The sequence below is a fragment of the Caretta caretta genome, chromosome 13 (genome assembly GCF_965140235.1).
Source record: "Caretta caretta isolate rCarCar2 chromosome 13, rCarCar1.hap1, whole genome shotgun sequence".
Classification (NCBI taxonomy): domain Eukaryota; kingdom Metazoa; phylum Chordata; order Testudines; family Cheloniidae; genus Caretta; species Caretta caretta.
In genome coordinates this window covers 35,338,204-35,357,625 of record NC_134218.1, presented here as the reverse complement: position 1 = coordinate 35,357,625, position 19,422 = coordinate 35,338,204, and the positions used below count along the sequence as shown (strand labels likewise).

Below are 19,422 nucleotides of genomic sequence, written 5' to 3'. Positions count from 1 at the left end.
CGAGGGGGGAATGACCAGACGGGGGCGGAGCTGAACCCTCTTTATTGACCCGACTCGCGCCCCAGGAGCCAGCGCCCACCGCCTGGCCCCCTCCCTCCTCAGGGGGCCCCGGGGGGTGTCCGAGGGAGGGTCCCAGGGAGAGGTGTCGGGTCCTTGTCAGAGAGGCTCCCCCACCCCATGTGGAGAAATCGGGCTCCCCTATACCGCTGAGGGGTGTTGGGGGCTGACCTGTTGCATAGGGGGGTCAGAGGGGTCCCCTGTTCTGTGGGGGGTCAGAGGGGGCCCCGTCCCATGAGGATATCGGGGGAGGTTAGAGGGGGACCCTGTCCCATGGGGGACTCAGAGGGGTCCCCTGTTCGGTGGGGGGCCGGGTCCCCACCCCGTGCGGAGGTGCCAGGGGCTGGCCGGTCCCGTGGCGGGGCACCAGGCGGGCCGGGTCCCCCCGCAGGGCAGGCGGCAGCAGCAGGACGCAGGCCCGCAGGTCAGCGCAGGCCTGGGGCAGGGTGCCCAGCGTAACCCAGCGCCCCCGTCCCGGCTGGTAGGCGTGCACCAGGTGGTTGTCCCGGTAGGTCTCCTGGCTGTAGCCCCCCAGCACATACAGCTCCCCCTGCAGGACGGCCGAGGCGCCCCCCACGTGGGCCTGGGGCAGCGGGTTCAGCCGGACCCAGGCGTCCGTACTGGGGCTGTAGACCTCGCAGGCCAGCTGGTCGGTATAGCCCCCATCGTGCCAGCGCAAGCCCCCAGCCACGTAGAGTCGCCCCCCCAGCGCCTCCATGATGTGGCCAGCCCGTTCCTCCATCATGGGGGCCAGCTGGGCTGGGGGGCCCCCCGGGCCCAGCCGCAGCAGCCAGGCCCGGCCCTCATTGGAGTCGTCACAGCCTCCCGAGACGTAGATGCTGCCGTCCAAGGTGCAGGCGGCGTGGCCGCAAAGCGGGGCGGGCAGGGGGGAGCACGGCCTGGGGGGGAAGCCGGGGAGGGGGCACAGAAAAGAAAGGAAAAGAGAAAAATCAGCCAATGAAATAGAGGAAAAAGCAGAAACAAACAGCCCCTCATGGCCCCTACCACTGCCCATGGCAGCCCCCAGTGGCACCCCCACAGCCCCTCCATAGCACCCTCCTGGCCCCTACCACCCTGGTGCCAATGGGACCCCAGATGTCCAGGTTAGGGTACTTTGGCTCAGGCGTGCGGGGGTGGGGGCCCTGGAGGGAAAAGGGGACCCAGGGCTCCCAGAGCAGGAGCAGGCACTACCTCCAGGTGTCGGCAGGGGGGTCGTAGCACTGCACCCCATCCGTGCAGTAGGTGTCCTCAGAGCTGCCCCCCAGGGCGTAAATCCGCCCGGCCACTCCCACGGCTGGGAAGGAGCTGCGGGCGCTGGGCATGTCAGCCAGGCTCTGCCAGGAGTCCTGCGCGGGATCGTACCTGCAATGGGATGGGGGTGGGCACTCCCCATATGGACCCCATTGCTTGCCCCAGGTCCCATTCCCTGCCCCCCTGGGCCAGCCAGCCCCCCCACCCACTCTGGATCCCTTCCCTCCACCCCACCAGCCAGCCCCCCGCCTGTTCCAGGTCCCATTCCCTGCCCCCTGGGCTGGCCAGCCCCCCACCAACCCCAGATCCCTTCCCCCACCCTGCCAGCCAGCTCCCTGCCCACCCCAGGTCCCATTCCCTGCCCTCCTGGGCCGGCCAGCACCACACACCCCAAATCACACTCCCTGCCCCACCCCTACCCCAGCCAGCCCCAGGTCCCATTCCCTGCCCCCTTGGGCTGGCCATCTCCCCGCCCACCACAGATCCCTTCCCCTGACTCCAGCCAGTCAGACCCCCACCCTGGGGCTGGAGGGAGCCAGCACCCCCTGGACGGAAAAGGCCATGTGCCCCATTCCCCACCCCCCTTGGCCAGCCTCCCCCGTCAGGGCAGGATGGGAGCTGGTACCCCCTAGAGGCCAGCACCTGCCCCACTCACCGGAACGCCGTGGCCAGCGTGTCCCGCACCCCGTAGTAGTGCTTCCCGCCCAGCACGTAGAGCGCGTTGTCCAGCACAGCGGCAGCGTGGCGGAACCGTGGCCCGTCTGGGAACTGGCCTAGCCGCCTCCACTCCACCTGCTTGACCAGCCCCACACCACTGTGGAACCGGTGGGCGAACAACAGCTCCCGGGCTGGGCGGCGGGTGGCTAGGCTGGGCGCCAGCCCGTCACCCCCGCAGATCACCAGGGCCCCGGCCGGGGTGCGCACACGGCAGGGCCCCTCGTCCGCCACTGCTGCCACCAGCAGCTGGTAGAGCCGGCCCGGCGGCGCCAGCAGGTCCGCAGCCCGCACCCGGCGCAGCTCCCGCGTGCCCATCAGATAGAAGCGAACTCGGGCCAGGACGGCCTCAGCGTGGGGCAGGCGGCGGGTGCGGTCGGCGTCCAGCCAGAGCAGGGCAGCTTCAAAGGCGTCCACCTCGCTGGCCACGTAGAGCTCGTCCGAGCCCAGCAGGGCCAGCAGCTCGGCCAGCGGCAGAGCCGGGAAGCCAGGGCACCGCGCCACCCCGTCAAAATTGGCCAGGGCGTAGGCCTGGGCAGCAGTGCCCAGCGGGCGCAGGTCGTAGGCTCGGGCGAAAGCCAGCAGATCCAGGCTGCGGGCCGGGCTCAGCTTCTGTTGTAGGGCCTCCAGGCACAGCACCAGCAGCCCCGAGGCCTGGTACTGCAGGGCGGTCTCAGCCGCACCCAGGAGCTCGGCCCAGCTGCCCACCACTGTCCCTGAGTAGGCGAAGGGCAGCAGCAGGCGCAGGTCGGCCGGGGCCATGAGTGTGGGCAGGGGGTCGGCCCCCTGACGCGCCTCCCGCATCCCACTGCAGAACATGGCCCGGAAGTACTCACAGCCGCAGCTCAGGGCAGCCTGGTGAGCTGTGGGGAGAGGGGGAGGTCAGGCACGGAGATCACAAAGGCAGCCCCAAGCTGTCCAGCCCTGCCCCCAGTGCCGGCCACCCCAGCCCTGGGCTTCTCCTTGCCCAGGGCTGCCAGTGCCCCTCACTGCCGACCTGCAGACCCCTGCTCACCCAGCCCTGGGCTCCCCTGCATCACTGGCAGTGCCCCTCACTCCCGACCCACAGCCCCCTGCACCCAAGCCCTGCCCCCAGTGCTGCCCATCCCAACCCTGCGCTCCCCCAGCTCTGCCAGTGCCCCTCACTACCAACCTGCATCCCCCTGATAGCCCAGCCCTGCCCCCTCCCCAGCTCTGCCGGTGCTCCTCACTCCTGACCTGCAGCCCCCATTCACCTCGGAAGGTCTCTCCTTCAGTGGTCAGCACCAGGTCGCAGCCCACCCCGGCTCGGTACAGCTCCTCCATGCTCCGCAGCGTCTCCCACTGCTCCTCGTCTAGGCTCCTGGCCTCCAGCCCGTCCCCCATCCTCCGGCAGATCTCCACCACCCGAGGCACACCCAGGGCCTGAGCTGCAGCCACCACCTCCCCGGCCGTGCCCGGCATGGCCGCAAAGGCCCCGGTATAGGCGAAATCCAGCATGGCCTCCCAGCCACACGGTGTGGCCAGTGGGCTCACGTCCACTTCCCCGGTGGCCCTGCGCGCCAGCCGCTGGCAGAAGAAGGAGCTGATGGCAGCCAGCACCACGCCATGGGCCTGGTACCTCCGGGCGCCAGCTGTCACTGTCATGTCCGTCAGCTGGCCCTGCCTGCGCAGCTCCAACGCTGCCTCGAAGAACTGCCGGGCGTGGCACTCGCTCCGCAGCTCCCAGCGCAGCTCAGGCACATCGCCCTCCTCACCTGGCTCCTCAGCCGGCTCCGACCCCTTGCCTGGCCACATCGCCCTGGGGGTGCCTGCCGGGAAAGGATGTGAAAGGCCCTGGCCCCTGAGCCAGTCAGCCCCCCGCCCTGGGGCCAGATGAGAGCCAGCGCCCCTTAGAGGGGCAGGTCCTATGCACCATTTCCCACCCCCCTGAGCCAACCAGTCCCCACCCTGGGGCCAGATGGGAGTTGGTGGCCCTTAGAGGGGACAAGCCCCATGCCCCATTTTCTTTATGCCATTCAACAGCTACTCAAGTGTTTGTGTGTGTGTGTGTAACTGGGGGGGGGGTGTTTGTGGCATGTGTGCATGATTGCAATGTGGTGTTTGTGTAACAGGGTTGGGGAGTTGTGAGCTGTGGGTGTTGAGTTGCGTATTTGAGGGATTTTATGACGTGTGTCTTGTGCACTATGTTGGGGGCGTCTCTGTGCTCCTGAGTGCTGGGTGGGAGTATCTGTGGTGTCTCCATGTGTCATTGTGAAGTGTGGGGGTGTCTGATGTATGGCCGTGTGGTGTCATTAACTTTCTGGTGTGTGCAGTGTGTGTTGGTGTGTGTGGGTATGGTATTTGCATGTGCCTGTGTTCACTCTGTGGGTGTGTGTTTGCTGTGAGTAGTTGCTCTGGGGAGTGAGAGGGGTGGTTGTGTTGTGTGTGTGTAGTTCCTGTCTGTGTGTGTAGTTGCCAGGGTGTGTGTGTCTTGCAGGCTGTGTGTGTGTGTGTAGTTGCTGTGGGGGAGTTGCAGGGTGTGTGTGTAGTTGCTGGGGGGGGTTGCAGTGTGTGTGTAGTTGCTGCCTGTGTTGTGTGTGTAGTTGCTGTGTGGGGGTTGTGGTGTGTGTGTATGTAGTTACTGTAGGGGGTGTTTGTGGTTGGTGTATGGTTGTTATCTGTGTTGTGTGTGTGTGTGTGTGCTTGTGTGTGGTTACTGTTGGGGGTTGTGGTGTGTGTGTGTAGTTCCTGTCTGTGTCGAGTGTGTTTGTGTAGTTGCTGCAGGGGTTGCGGTGTGTATGTAGTTCCTGTCTGTAGTGTGCGTGTGTGTGGTTGCTGTGGGGGGGTTGCAGTGTGTGTGTACTTATTGTGTGTGTGTAGTTACTGTATCTGTGTCTGCATTTGCTGTGGGGTGTATGGGCTTGACACAGACCCTTGCCCCTCCTTCTCCCCCATCCAGGACCAGAGTTCCTGTCCCACAGCTTCCCGCACCCCACACCCCACCCCAGCCCTGCCCCCTACCTGCTGGGGCCTGCTGTGGGGTGGGCTGTGGGATGACCCTTCCCGAGGCCTGGAGATGGGGCAGCTGCGGGGGAGCGTTGGCCCCAATCCCAGGGGTTAATTATAGCCAGGTCTGGGCAGGCCGGGCTCCCCGCCAGCCCCCTGCATGTCCTGGCCCCGTACTGCCCTCCCCTTGGCCTGCAGCCCTGTGGCCTGGAAGCTTCTGGCCAGGAGCCCTAAGCCTGGAGGCCCCTGGCTGTGGGGTGTGGGTTGGATTCCTGGGGGCAGGGAGAGATGTCCTAGCCCCTCTACTGCCCCCACCCCCCTGAGGGGATTCACCAGTGGGGAAGGATAGAAGTTCCCAGGAGCTGGTGTCTAGGAGTCCAAAGTACAGGGGACTTCAGGGGGTAGATGGGGAGTGGGGTCTAGTGGTTAGAGGGGGGGCTGGACACCAGGACTCCTGGGTTCTATCCTGGGCTCTGGGAGGGGAGTGGGGCCTAGTGGTTAGATCCTCATTAGAGAGTCTGACCCCACCCCACCCCTGCCAGGGGATTAAAGGCACTTTTCCCAGCTGGGGTCGGAAAAGTTTGTTCAAATTAGTTTTTCCATCGGAGTGTAAAGAGCCGGAATAGAACAAAAGGGGGTGGGGAGGGGGAGTTCAGAATGACAGACAGGTGGAAGTGGATGGGGGGGTGGATGTGGAAGGACAGTTGTGGGGGTGTGTGTAAGGTGAAATGGAGTGGGTAAGGGGGTACAGGATGGGTGGGGGGATGGCGGGATGGGGAGACATGATGGCTGAGGATCGAGAGACTAGAGGGCTGGGTGGAGTATGGGATAGGGGGTACAGGATTGGTGGGGGATGGGATGGCTGGGTGGGGGATGTGGGTACAGGATGGGTGGGGGATGGGGTATATAGGGTGGGGGGTACAGGATGGCTGGGGGATGAGGGGATGAGCTGGCTGGGTGGGGAGATATGGGGATGGGATTTGTGGGTGGGGTGCTCCTAATTTTCTGCCCCACCTGCTATCTCTGTGGGGGTTCCCCACCCTCGTGCGATCCCCTGGGGCTAGTGTCCAGCCGAGCACCTAGAGCCATTTTGGAGAGGGGGTAAGGATATTTGCGGGGGGACACAAACCTTCCTCATTGTCAAGGGTCCCCGTGGAGGCTATGAAGGCCTGGCACTCTGCTCGGCCTGCCCTCAGAGTAGCATGTACCGAGGAGAATCCCCCTCAGCAGTATGAGGCAGGGACAAACACACACCCCAAGCAGGGCCCATCCCCTCCATCAGGGGACGCATGCACACACAAGCCCTGCTTGGCGGGTGTATTTGTGCTGACCCCCACACCACCCCCTGCCCATTCCCTCATGGCTCCTGTCCCCCACACAGCTCCCTCCTCGTGGCAATTCCCTTGGGCCTCCAGACCAGCCCTCGCTGCCCCCCACCATGCACCATACATGCAGGGGGGGTGTTGTCCCCTGGCCCCTCTGCCGTGCCCCTGCCCCATGCCCGGGCAGAGTGGGCCCCAGTGGAAAGAACGCGGGGCTGATAAGCAGAGCAAACAGGGTGGCCAGGGCTGATGGAAAGTCTCCGTGTTTGGAGAAGGGGGGGGGGTGTTAGGGGCAGGGTGGTGGGGCCGGCCGGGGGCTGCCTGGGCCAGTTCTGGAAGGCCTGGCCCAGCCTCTCAGCCTGGGCCCTTTATAAGGCAAGGAGGGGCCAGGGAGAGGGGCACAGGATTGAACTCAGGGCCAGCAGACAGGCAGCAGGTACTGGGGGACAGCGGGGTGGGGGGTGGTTTGTCTGTCCATCTGCGTCTTCCACCACCCTGAGGACAGGGCACCCAGGAGTCCTGGCTCTCTACCCCCCAGCCCCCAGCTCTGGGAGGGAAGTGGGGTCTAGTGGTTAGAGCGAGGCGGTGGTGGGGGATTGGGAGCCAGGGCTCCTGGGTTCTCTCCTTGCTCTGGTAGGGGAGTGGGGTCTAGTGGTTAGAGTGGGGGGGGGGGAAGGAGCTGAGAGCCAGGACTCCTGTGTTCTGTCCCCAGTTTCACAATCTTTAAAATGGAAAGAACAACTCAGAGAGAGAGAGAGTGTGTGTGTGACCCTGCTGCCCCCTGCTGGTGGGGACGGGGCCTGCTCAGTGGGTGGGGTGGGGTGAGTTTGACCCTTTCCTGCCCAGAGTACTGGATTCCCCCATTACCCCCAGGTGGACCCGGCACCCCCATGGACTCCCCAGCCTACAAGACGGTTCTGGCCTTGGGTCGGTTCAAGGTGCGGAAGCTCCAGACGGGCCCTGCCCCGGACAAAGGCAAGGAGGGGGCAAGCTCCCCGCCATGCCCCTCAGACCCGTCCATGGAGGGCTCTGGCCAGGCGAATGAGGGTGGGTCCCTCTCGGCCCCCCCGGACTACGCAACCATGATGGACGTCAGCCCCTGCTATGAGTTCTACGCCCAGTCAGCCCCACCTGGGCGGGCCCGCAAGAGTCGCCCCTCGCTGGAGGTGCTGCGCAATGTGGTGAGAACTAAGGGGCACTGTGTGGAGTGGGGAGAGGGAAGCCCACTGGGGGATGCCATGCTGCAGGGAGTGGGGGGCTCAGCAGGGGCTGCAGGGCACGGGGGACTCAGCAGCGGCTGCTGTGCTGCAGGGAGCTCGGCCAGGGGCGCTGTGCTGCAGGGGGCTCAGAAGGGGGCGCTCTAACGCTGTTTCCCCATCCACGCAGGAGGATGGGCCCGGGTTCCCTGGCGCTCCTGACCCCGGCGAATCCAGGGCTAAGGAGGGGGATGAGGAGGATCCAGATGCAGCAAGCCCTGAAGCGGAACCAGTCCGGTTCGGCTGGGTGACTGGCGTGATGGTAAACTGCGACCCCTCGGCTCTGGGAGGGGGGTAAAGTCTAGTGGGTCAGCAGGGGGACAGGCTGGGAACTAGGACTCCTGTGTTCTCTCCCCAGCTCGGGGAGGGAAGCAGGGTCCAGTGGGTCCGTGGGGGGGGGGGGGGCAGGCTGGGAGCCAGGACTCCTGGGTTCCACATCTCACCTGCCTCCCTTTTCTCTCCCCAGATCCGGTGCATGCTCAACATCTGGGGCGTGATCCTATATCTCCGGCTGCCTTGGATCACGGCCCAGGCTGGGATAGGTAATGGGGGGACGGGGGTGCCCCACAGCTAGGCCCTTCCAACACCACCAGCTGCTTGTGGGTAGGAGCAAGAAGCCGGCTGGGAGCTTGTGGTGGGTTCTTGGTGTTCCCCGATGAGAGCAGGAGGGTGCCCAGCATGGGGGAGGGTAAAGTGGGGGGCAGGGGGTGGGTCCAGCCCGCAGACCCCCATTCACCATCTTCCCCTCCCCCCCAGGGCTGACATGGCTCATCATCCTCATGTCGGCTGTGGTCACCACGATCACCGGCCTGTCCATCTCCGCCATCTCCACCAACGGCAAGGTGAAGGCAGGTGAGAGCCGGGGCCAGGCCCCACGTCCCGGGGGCGCTGTGGGGCTAGGGAGGCGGGTTCAAACCGGGGCTGCCACACAAGCAGGGCTTGGCCGTGGAAGCCAGAGAAGCGCTCCCCTTTGGCAGAAGTAGGCGGGCTGTTATCTCAACCTGGCCAGGGGGAAGATACAGACAACCCCCCCACACACACAGTGCTACAGAACGAGACCCAAGTGCAGAAACACACAGGTGTGTGGACACAAAACTAGCCCCAGGCCCACACAGTTAGACTGAACCACGGCCATATGCTGCTAGAGTCAGGGAATCAGACACACAGCAGCGGACACACCTGCTGGTATGTACACAATGCTCCACACAGCTCAGCGTTACACACAGGAAATTCTACATCCCGGAGTCGCAAAATCACAGATAGGCAACTACACGCACAAAATCACACACACACTTAGCTACACATATGGACAGTTATACATGCAAAACTTCACACACACACAGTTACATCCTTAAAATTATACACTGGTTGCGCGCACACACCCACTCAGCGCAGGGCTCGTCCCCTCCAGAAGGAGGTGTGGGAACACACACACACACACACACACACACAAGGGCTCATTCCCAACGTCAGGGGGCAGCAGGGACACACACACATACACACACACACGTACAGATACGCACACACTCTCCCCAGGCTCTCCCAACAGTCCTGCCTGTTCCCAAGCCCCTAGAGTCCCGACTCCCCTGCTGACCCCGGGCTGTTCCTCTGTCTGTCTGGGCACAGGGGGCACCTACTTCTTGATCTCGCGCAGCCTGGGTCCCGAGCTGGGCGGATCCATCGGGCTGCTCTTCTCCTTCGCCAATGCTGTGGCTGTGGCTATGCATGTGGTGGGCTTCGCCGAGACTGTGCGTGACCTACTGCTGGTAGGTGGGGCCTGGCCTTGAACAATAACCCTTACCCAGTGGTGGGCAAACATTTTGGCCCGAGGGCCACGTCTGGGTGTGGAAATTGTCTGGTGGGCCATGAATGCTCATGAAATTGGGGGTTGGGGTGCAGGCTCTGGGGTGGGGCCAGAAATGAGGAGTTCAGTGTGTGGGAGGGGGCTCTGGGCTGGGGCAAGGTTGTGGGTGGTGGGGTGAGGGCTTGGTGGTGTGGGCTCTGGGGTGCAGGAGGGTGGGACCAAGGGATTTGGAGGGTAGGAGGGGGATCAGGGCTGGGGCAGGGGGTTGGGGTGGGGGGAGGTGGCTCGGGGTGCAGGCTCCGGGCGGTGCTTACCTCAAGCAGTTCCCAGAATCAGCAGCATGTCCCCCTTCTGGCTCCTAAGTGGAGGTGCAGCCAGGCAACTCTGCGCGCTGCCCCATCTGTAGATGCCACCCCTGCAGCTCCCATTGGTTGTGGTTGCTGGCCAATGGGAGCTGTGGGGGCGGTGCTTGGGGTGGGGGCAGTGTGCAGAGCCCCCTTGCTGCCCCTATGCTTAGGAGACGGAGGAGGGACATGCTGTTGCTTCTGGGAGCCATAGCATGCGTGGAGCGGGGCAAGCCCCCGACCCCACTCCCCGACAGGAGCTCAAGGGCCAGATTAAAACATCTGAAGGGGAAGATTTGGCCCCTGGGCCGTAGTTTGTCCACCCCTGCCCTAACCCCTTAACCCTAAACCGAATGCTAACCCTAACCCCTAACCCCAAACCCTTAACCCCTAACTCTAACCCGCAACCCTAAGTCTAACCCTGGCCCTAACCCTGAACGCTAACCCTAAACCCTAACCCTAACCCCAACCCTAACCCCGAACACTAACCCTAACCCCTAAACCTGAACATTAACTCTAACCCCTAACCCTAAACCCTCACCCTGAATGCTAACCCTAACCCCTAACCCTAAACTCTAATCCTAACCCACCCATACACCTAGATCTAACCCTAGAGCTAAGTCTACACCAAATCCTAAATCCTAACCCTCGATCTAACCCCTGCCCTAACCCTAGAACTACTAACCTAACCCTTGACCTCAATCCCAACTCTAACCTTAATCCTAGCTTTAGCCCCATCCCTACCCCACCCCTCCATACCGGCCTGCCACACACCTGCACAAGTCCCTTTCCCAGCTCTACTGCCCCTCACCCTGCCACCCCCAAACCCACCTGTCTTCTGCGAGAAGGGTGACCTTATCTACAGCATGCACTACGAGCTGCTGGTACGTGGGCCCCATTGAGCCCCCAGCCCTGCCCTACCCAACCCCCGGGGTCCACAATCTGCTGTTGGTCTCTGTCTGCTCTCCCGCACCCCACGCTGGGCCCAGCTGTCCCACTTCCCATACTTGGGCCCCTCCACTCGTTTCTCTGACTCCCTGCCCTTTCCCCTCCTGGCCCCCACAAACTCGTCTCCATATACCTGCCCCCCAGGAGTTCGATGCAGTGATGACAGACCCCGTGAACGACATCCGGATCGTGGGCGTCATCACGGTGACAGTGTTGTTGGGCATCGCGCTGGCTGGCATGGAGTGGGAAGCCAAGGTACTGGGGGAGGGGCTGGGAGCCAGGACTCCTGGGTTCCATCCCCAGCTCTGAGGGGAGTGGGGTCTAGTGGGTTAGAGCGGGGGAGGGGCTGAGAGCCAGGACCCCTGGGTTCTCAGCCCTTCTCCCTGCCCTCTTGCAGGCCCAGGTTGTCTTTTTCTTCGTCATCATGGTCTCCTTCATCAACTACTTCGTGGGAACCCTGATTCCAGCCACGGAGGAGAAGATGTCCAAAGGCTACTTCAGTTACCGAGGTATGGCTGACGGAACTACCCACCACTGGAGGCCCTCTTGGGCAGCACAGCCCCTCTTAACCTTGCCCTCTCCCTTCCCACAGGGGACATCTTCCTGGAGAACATCGGGCCGGAGTGGCGGGGCGAATCAGGCAACTTCTTTGGCATGTTCTCCATCTTCTTCCCCTCAGCCACTGGTATCCTGGCTGGTGCCAACATCTCAGGCGACCTCAAGGTGAGCTTCTGGCCCCCCAGGCCCAACAGCTCCACCAGGGCCCCCGCAGAGTTACCACAATAACCATCCCATTATCCTCATTTGTAGGACCCCGCTGTAGCTATCCCCAAGGGCACCCTGCTGGCCATCTTCTGGACCACGCTCTCCTACCTGGCCATCTCAGCTACCATAGGTAACAGGGCAGGGAATTTGGGGCAGGGCTCTCTAGGGGGTGCCATGCTGCAGGGGGAGTGGACAGGGGTCTACATCCTGTGGGAGGTCACTGTGGCGGTACTTGGTTGCCGAGAGTTGCTGAGGGGGACACTAGGTCCTGGGGAGGTGGTCATTCATTTGCCTCATCCCCACAGGGTCGTGCATGGTGCGTGATGCGTCCGGGAGTCTGAACGACACGCTGGGCTCCCCCAACGCCACGGATGGCTGCCTGGGCCTCGGGTGTGGCTACGGCTGGAACTTCACCGAGTGCGCCCAGGCCGGCACCTGCGAGTACGGCCTGGCCAACAACTATCAGGTAGCGGGGAGGAGCCAGCACTGAGGGGGTGGGACTGAGGGAGGAGCCAGCACTGACAGGGAGGGACTGGGAGAGGAGCCAGTATTGAGTGGGTGGGACTGGAGGAAGAGCCAGCACTGAGGGGGTGGGACTGGGGGAGGAGCATTGAGGGGGAGGAGCCAACACCGATGGGGATGGGGAGCATTTGGAGCATGGGATGGGAGCTATGGGTGATGGGAGAGGCAAGCCGGGGATGTCTCTTTCTGATTCCCCCCATCCTGGCGTCTGTCTCCCTCCCAGACCATGAGCATGGTGTCCGGCTTCAGTCCCCTCATCACGGCTGGGATCTTCGCTGCCACCCTCTCCTCTGCCCTGGCCTGCCTGGTCTCAGCCCCCAAGGTCTTCCAGGTGAGTCTGGGTGTCAGGGGAGGGGGCCCGACAACAGAACACCCCAGCTACAGCCTCAGTAACTGCAGCACCCCAACTGACACCCAAACATACCCCTTCCATCCGTACCACACCCGCAACAGTGGCCCACCCAACACCACCCTCAATGACGTGCTCTGCAATGCTCCAAAATCACTGCCAGAGATACCCATACTTCTGAAAACCCCACCACCTTCAGTGACACACCCAAACCCCAAGAGCGCCCCCACTATCCCTCCAAACAACTCTTTAGTCCTCACCTCTTATTCGGATCATCGCAGCCCAAATTCATCCCAACCCAGCCTCCCACTTCCCACCCTGGCCCTGTGCCCGTTCTGTGACCCGTAGCTCTGCTCCCACTGAACGCCCCGCCTTTCCTGTGCCTGTCCCCCTCAGTGCCTGTGCCAAGATAAGCTGTACCCCGTCATCGGCTTTTTCGCCAAGGGTTACGGCAAGAACAACGAGCCGCTCCGGGGCTACATGCTCACCTTTGTCCTGGCCATCGCCTTCATACTCATTGGTGAGTGGGGTCACTCTCCCCCCCTGGGCCAAGTGGAAGGGGACCATCTCCTCCCTGCTGTGGGATGGGAATGCACCCCCATATTGACCCATCTCTCCATTGCACCCACAGCTGAGCTCAACACCATCGCCCCCATCATCTCCAACTTCTTCCTTTGCTCCTACGCCCTCATCAACTTCAGCTGCTTCCATGCCACAGTCACCAGCTCCCCAGGTACAGCAGGAGCCCCAGCAGCTGTAGGGGCAGGGGCACAGAGGGCTTGGGTGAGGTGTTCAGCTGAGGTTTGTCACGTCTGGCACCAGGGATCAACCCAAGCTCAGGCTGGCTGTCTGGCATGGGAATTCTTGAGCAGAGTAGGAGGGAGCAGGTTGAGTTGGATCAGATAGGTTGTTTGTGTTGAATTGGGAGGGTCGGTAGAGTGAGGTTGGATTGGATGGGTTATGTGTTGATTGGTGTTGAGTTGAAAGGGATATGCTTATTGACGTAGGGCAGAGTGGGTTGTGTTGGAGCTGGGTAGGGGAGAGCTGAGATTGGTTCTAAGGGTTGGTGTGAGAAGGGCAGAGTTCGGTTTGAAGGGTTGGGCTGAGTAGTGTAGAGGTGTGTAGGAGTTGGAAGGATTGAGCTGGGTTGAGTTGGAGGAGTTGCGCAGGAAGGAGAGTTGAGTTAGAGATGGGTAGAATACAGTTGGACTGAGTTGGAAGGGTGTTGGGTTGAGCAGAGAGTTGGAGGGCTGCATAGGGCCGAGCAGGTTGGGTTGGAGGAGTTGGGCAGCGTTGGGTTGGGTTGGAGGAGCTGGGCAGGGTAGGGTTGAGTTAGGCTGAAGGAGCTGGGTGGCATAGGGTCGAGTTGGAGGAGCTGGGCAGTGTAGGGTTGAAGGAGTTGGGCAGCGTAGGGTTGAGTTGGGTTGGAGGAGCCAGGCGGTGGAGGGTTGAGTTGAGTTGAGTTGCAGGAGCTAGGCAGTGTAGGGCCAAGTGGTTTGAGCTGGACATGCTGAGCTGGGCAGGGTGGTTACTGTTGCCCTGACCATGTGGGGAGCTAGGCTGGGTTGGGGGGTCTGACATGTGGGGCTGGGCACAGCCTTTCGCTCTCCCTCCCCCCAGGCTGGCGACCCTCTTTCCGCTACTTCAGCAAGTGGAGCGCCCTTTTTGGGGCCGTGGTCTCCGTGGTCATCATGTTCCTGCTGACCTGGTGGGCAGCCCTCATCGTAGTGGGCATTATCCTGGTCAGCTTGGCCTACGTCAGCTACAAGAAGCCAGGTAAGAGAGGCACTGGGGCGGTGGAAGGGGACAGGAAGACCTGGGTGTCAGCCAGACCGAACAAGCTTTCCTCTGCGTCTCTGCATCCTCTTGCTCCTCCCCACAGACGTCAACTGGGGCTCCTCCGTGCAGGCCGGAACCTACAGCATGGCCTTGTCCTACTCCGTCAGCCTCACTCAAGTGGAGGAGCATGTCAAGAACTTCCGGTAGGCCTGGATGGCTGAAAGCTGGGGGGCTGGGAGCCAGGACTCCTCGGTTCCATGCCTGGCTCTGGGAGCAGATTGGGGTCTAATGGTTAGAACAGGTGGTGCTAGGCTCTATAACAAATTCTGAGAATAATTCTTGGGCATTTCGGGCAGCAGTCTCTCTGTGGGGAGAGTGTCCCTCTCTGGAGTGTCCCAACTCTCCCTCTCTTCCAGCCCTCAGTGCCTGGTGCTCACGGGTCCCCCCAGCTTCCGGCCAGCTCTGGTGGATTTTGTCAGTGCCTTCACCAAGGGGGTCAGCCTCATGATCTGTGGGAACGTGGCTGGGGTGAGTATGGGGATGCTGGGGTGAGGGGGAGCCTCAAGGAGGGGAGTTGCAGGCCCAGGATCCTGCCCCCTAACCCTCCCCTTGCCTCTCCCAGCCACAGGACACCCCGGGGGACAGCGACTCAGAGGAGCACGTCGAGTGGCTGAACAGGCGCAAGGTGCGATCCTTCTACACCCTCATCACCGCCCCGGACCTGCGCAGAGGAGCCCACAGCCTCATGCAGGTGTGTGTGTGTGTGTGCGTGCGTCTCCCAGTGCCCCCTGCTGGAGGGGCTGAGCCCTGCTGTGTGTGTGTGTGTGTGTGTGTGTCTCCCAGTGCCCCCTGCTGGAGGAGCTGAGCCCTGCTGTGTGTGTGTGTGTGCGTGTCTCCCAGTGCCCCCTGCTGGAGGGGCTGAGCCCTGCTGTGTGTGTGTGTGTGTGTGTGTGTGTGTGTCCCTGTGCCCCCTGCTGGAGGGGCTGAACCCTGCTGTGTGTGTGTGTGTGTGTGCGCGCGTCTCCCAGTGCCCCCTGCTGGAGGGGACAGGCCCTGCTCTGTGTGTGCGTGTCTCCCAGTGCCCCCTGCTGGAGGGGCTGAGCCCTGCTGTGTGTGTGTGTGTGTGTGTCCCTGTGCCCCCTGCTGGAGGGGCTGAGCCCTGCTGTGTGTGTGTGTGTGTGTGTCCCTGTGCCCCCTGCTGGAGGGGCTGAGCCCTGCTGTGTGTGTGTGTGTCCCTGTGCCCCCTGCTGGAGGGGCTGAACCCTGCTGTGTGTGTGTGTGCGCGTGCGCGTCTCCCAGTGCCCCCTGCTGGAGGGGACAGGCCCTGCTCTGTGTGTGCGTGTCTCCCAGTGCCCCCTGCTGGAGGGGCTGAGCCCTGCTGTGTGTGTGTGTGTGTGTGTGTGTCCCTGTGCCCCCTGCTGGAGGGGCTGAGCCCTGCTGTGTGTGTGTGTGTGTGTGTGTGTGTGTGTGTGTGTGTCTCCCAGTGCCCCCTGCTGGAGGGGCTGAGCCCTGCTGTGTGTGTGTGTGTGTCCCTGTGCCCCCTGCTGGAGGGGCTGAACCCTGCTGTGTGTGTGTGTGTGCGCGCGTGCGCGTCTCCCAGTGCCCCCTGCTGGAGGGGACAGGCCCTGCTCTGTGCGCTGCCCCCTGCTGGAGCAGATGAGCGCTGTGGTGTGCATGCACCACACTGCCTCGTAGCGAGTGCAGCCTGCCCTGCTGCACTGTGTGTCATCCCCCCAGCACTGCCCCAGGCTCACCTGTGATTTTCCCCAGGTGTCTGGGCTGGGGCGTCTCAAACCCAACACGGTCGTGCTGGGCTACAAGCAGAATTGGCAGACGGACTCGCCCCACAACCTGGAGAACTATGTGGCCACCATCCAGTAAGGGGGCTGGGCTGGGCTGGGCTGGGGGGTAGCAGTGGAGTGGGGGGCTGGGGTGGCTGCCTCAGAGTGGGACTCCCTGTGGGGGCAACACCCCCTTTCTGGCTCCTCCCAGGTAGTAGCAGGGCTGAAGGCCCTTGAGGGGCCTGGGACCCCCAGCAACACCTCCTGACCCCACTCTGTGCCCACAGTGATGCGTTCGATGGCCAGGCCGGGGTGTGTGTGCTGAGGATGAAGGATGGGCTGGATGTGTCACAGACGGTGCGGGCCTATGGTGAGTATCGGGGGTGGGCTGGGGGAGGGCAGATGGACACAGACCCATGGATATGCCTGGGCAGGGCCCTGCCAGTAGGGGGCAGCAGTAACCTCCACCAGCACACTCTGCCTGCCCTGTTCCCCTGGGGGGGGCTGTGCGGCCGGGGGCAGGGGAGGGCCGGCTATGCTGCCGGGGGGGCTGGGGACCCTGTGGCTCTCCTCAGCTGTCTAACCTCCTTCTCCCCAGTGAACCCCACATTTGAGGACCCCGAGGCAGCGCTGCAGGGGGAGAAGCAGAGACAGGAGTTGGGCAATGCAGGTGAGGGGGGCAGTAGGTGGGGAGGCAATGGAGGGGGACAGGGATGAGGGGCAGAGGGGGCTGTGTAGGGGGGCAGGAACTGAAGCAGCTGGGGGCAGGGCAGTGAGGGAGGGGGCTGTGGGTAGCAGCCAGGGGCACTGGGCCCACGCCAGGCCAGGCGAGGCCCTGGGGCACCATCCTGACCCGAGCCTGTGGGTCGCCCTGCCCCACCTGTCCCATGTGCCTACAGGCAGCAGCGTGAAGGTGCTGGGTGCGGACGAGCTCACTGAGACCCACTTCCAGGCCCAGCAGAAGAAGAGATGTGTGGATGTCTACTGGCTCTTTGACGATGGGGGTGCGTGCCCCCCGCAGCTCCCCTACCAGCCCCCCAACCTCCTCCCTCCCCCAAACCCCCCAGCCCCCTCCCCTGGCAGCCCCCCTACCCCCACCACCTCTGCCAGCCCCCCAACCCCCTCCCTCCATCGGACCCCCACCCCTGCCAGCCCCATCCCCTTGTCAAGTCCCTTCTTCTGTCAGCCCTCTCTCCTACAGCCCCCCTCCCCTGCCATCTTTCCACCCCCCCCAGACCCCTAGCCTCTAACAGCCCCCGCCCATCCCTTGAAAGCCCCCCATCATTTCTTCAGCCCTCTCACCTCCTGGCAGCCCCCAGGCCCCAAGAGCCTGCCTCCAACCTGCCAGTCCCCCCGCCCTTCACCCCTGGCCGGCTCCCCCTGACGCTGTCTCCCCCCAGGGCTCACCCTGCTGGTCCCCTATCTGCTGAGCCGCCGCAAACGCTGGAGCCGCTGCCGGGTCCGGGTCTTCGTCAGCGGCCACCTGGGCAGCGCCGAGCAGCAGCGCCAGGAGTAAGGGAACCTGCCTCGGCCCCGCGGGCCCCCCGCATTCTCCTCTCCCCCGGGTCCCCTGAATTCCCACCCCTCGCATTCCCTCCCCCCCCGTGGCCCCCCTCCCGCAGGCCCCCTGAATTCCCACCCCTCGCATTCCCTCCCCCCCCGTGGCCCCCCTCCCACAGGCCCCCTGAATTCCCACCTCCGACATTGGCCACCCGCATTTCCCCCGCTCCTCCCTCTCCTGGGAGCCCCTGCATTCCCCTCCCCCCGCCCACAGGCCCATCGCTCCCCCTCTGCCTCACAGGATCCAGCTGCTGCTCAGCAAGTTCCGCCTGGGTTTCAGTGAGGTGCTGGTGCTGCCCCACGTGGCCTGGCAGCCGGAGGAGAGCAGGTGAGTCCCCCCACCGCGATTCCCCACCCCCCACTTCTCCGGGGGGCACCTCAGGCCTGCCCCCATTCCCTGGGCTCCCCACTGCCTGGGGGGCCGGGGAAAGGCACCAGGCTTGCTCCCAGGGCTTAAGAGAAATGCACTCCACCTCCCTGGCACCACCCCCAGTGAAGGATCCCTACAGCTCTCTGGGCGAGGAGAATAGAACCCAGGAATCCTGGCTCCCACCCCCCCTGCTCTAACGCACTAGACCCCAGTCCCCTCCCAGAGCCAGGAGGAGAACCCAAGAGTCCTGGCTCCCAGTCCCCACTCCCTACCCCAGAGAAGGCAGCCTCTGCCCAGCCCTCCAGGTGGGTCCAGCTGTCCCAAGCCCTGTGCTTTGCCCCCAGCCTGAAGGAGTTTGAGGACCTGGTGGCCCCATTCCGGCTCAATGAAGGGCAGCGCAGCCCCGAGGCAATGGAGGCCCTGCGGAGGGAGATGCCCTGGAAGGTGTCGGACGAGGATCTGCGGGTCTACAGAAAAAAGGTGAGACCGGATGCCTGGGTTCTAGCTTAGCTCTGGGAGGGAAATGTGGTCCAGTTGTTGGAGTGGGGATGGGTTGGGAGCCAGGACTCCCAGGTTCTGGCCTGGCTCAGGGGAGGCTGGGCACACCGCCACCCCCTCTCACTCTCCCCCCACAGTCGGAGCAGCAGGTCCGGCTCCACGAAATCCTGCAGGAGAATTCCCGGAACGCCGCCCTGATCGTCATGTGAGTGTTGGCTCCATCCCCATGTGGGACAGCGCCCAGTTGGTCTGTGTGATCCTGGCCCTGTCTCAGTGCAGAACCGGGGATGGGGGAGAGGCCCCCTGCAGGCAGCGGGTCATGGGGGTTAGTGGGTAGACCAGACGGCTAGTGGGGGAGCCGGCCTGCATGCGCCAGGGCAGCAGAAGGAACAGACCATAGGGGAAGGGCTGTGCCCTGGGTTCCCTGGCTGGGGGGAGGGGAGGGGATGGGATGGGATGTGATCATTGCTCTGGGGGATTGCCCTATGGTCCTGCCTTGGGGGTGGGGGAATGGGAGCCCTCAGGGTTGTCCCCGTGCCCCCCCGTCACTGACCCCCATGCCTCCTTGCAGGAGCCTGCCTGTGGTGCGCAAGGGGGCCTGTCCCAGTGCCCTCTACATGGCCTGGCTGGAGACCCTGTCCCGGGATCTGCGCCCGCCCCTTGCCTTCATCCGGGGAAACCAGCAAGATGCCCTGACCTTCTACTGCCAGTAGGGGGCGTCGTGGGCTGAGCCCAAGGGAGTAGCTGGGAAACCTGGGTTCTCTCCCCAGCAGTGGAGCAGCAGCCCCGGCCCTGCCCTGCTAGACGGACTATGCCCCGCGGTGCCAGTTGGGAGTGTGGCCCTGCTCCGGGCCAGGCGGGGGGCTGGTGCTGCCATCTCTGCATGCTCAACTGTCCCCTCCGACATTGCCACAGGGACTCAGACGCCTGGGTCCCATACGCAACCTGGGGTGGAGCCTGCTGTGCTCTGCCCCCGCCCGGGGGCGACCCCCACCGCGCCGCACTGTAAATATTAAATATTGTTATTTACACAACACCTGACACCCCGTCAATTGACACCCATCCCCCGCACCAGCCCTGCCGATGCTCTTCACTCCTGCCCTGCCGGTGCCCCTCACTCCCAACCCGCAGTCTC

General features: G+C 63.5%; 2 protein-coding genes across 3 annotated transcripts; one reads left to right on the top strand and one right to left on the bottom strand.

Moving 5' to 3' along the window:
• Positions 1-26: 26 nt before the first annotated feature.
• Positions 27-17,423, bottom strand: KLHL33 (kelch like family member 33). 2 transcript variants are annotated; one of them, XM_048819620.2, is made up of 5 exons: positions 17,267-17,423; positions 3,258-3,812; positions 1,964-2,885; positions 1,249-1,419; positions 27-956 (listed from the first exon to the last, which is right to left on the bottom strand). In XM_048819620.2, the coding sequence occupies exons 2-5, from the start codon at positions 3,796-3,798 to the stop codon at positions 311-313; spliced, it is 2,280 nt and encodes a 759-aa protein (XP_048675577.1). In that variant the 5' UTR covers positions 3,799-3,812; positions 17,267-17,423; the 3' UTR covers positions 27-310. The 2 variants fall into 2 exon arrangements, with proteins under 2 accessions (XP_048675577.1, XP_074975003.1); XM_075118902.1 differs by lacking the exon at positions 17,267-17,423 and adding an exon at positions 5,005-5,148.
• Positions 7,186-19,321, top strand: LOC125622066 (solute carrier family 12 member 3-like). Its single transcript, XM_048819634.2, has 26 exons — positions 7,186-7,492; positions 7,698-7,829; positions 8,034-8,109; positions 8,324-8,419; positions 9,194-9,333; positions 10,808-10,918; positions 11,061-11,172; positions 11,256-11,386; positions 11,474-11,558; positions 11,734-11,894; positions 12,174-12,281; positions 12,696-12,819; positions 12,931-13,032; positions 13,920-14,075; positions 14,182-14,281; positions 14,495-14,606; positions 14,701-14,829; positions 15,849-15,955; positions 16,147-16,229; positions 16,458-16,529; positions 16,759-16,863; positions 17,260-17,371; positions 17,661-17,747; positions 18,134-18,269; positions 18,425-18,492; positions 18,859-19,321. Exons 1-26 carry the CDS (start codon positions 7,202-7,204, stop codon positions 18,998-19,000), a joined length of 3,078 nt encoding a protein of 1,025 aa, XP_048675591.1. The 5' UTR covers positions 7,186-7,201; the 3' UTR covers positions 19,001-19,321.
• Positions 19,322-19,422: the final 101 nt, after the last annotated feature.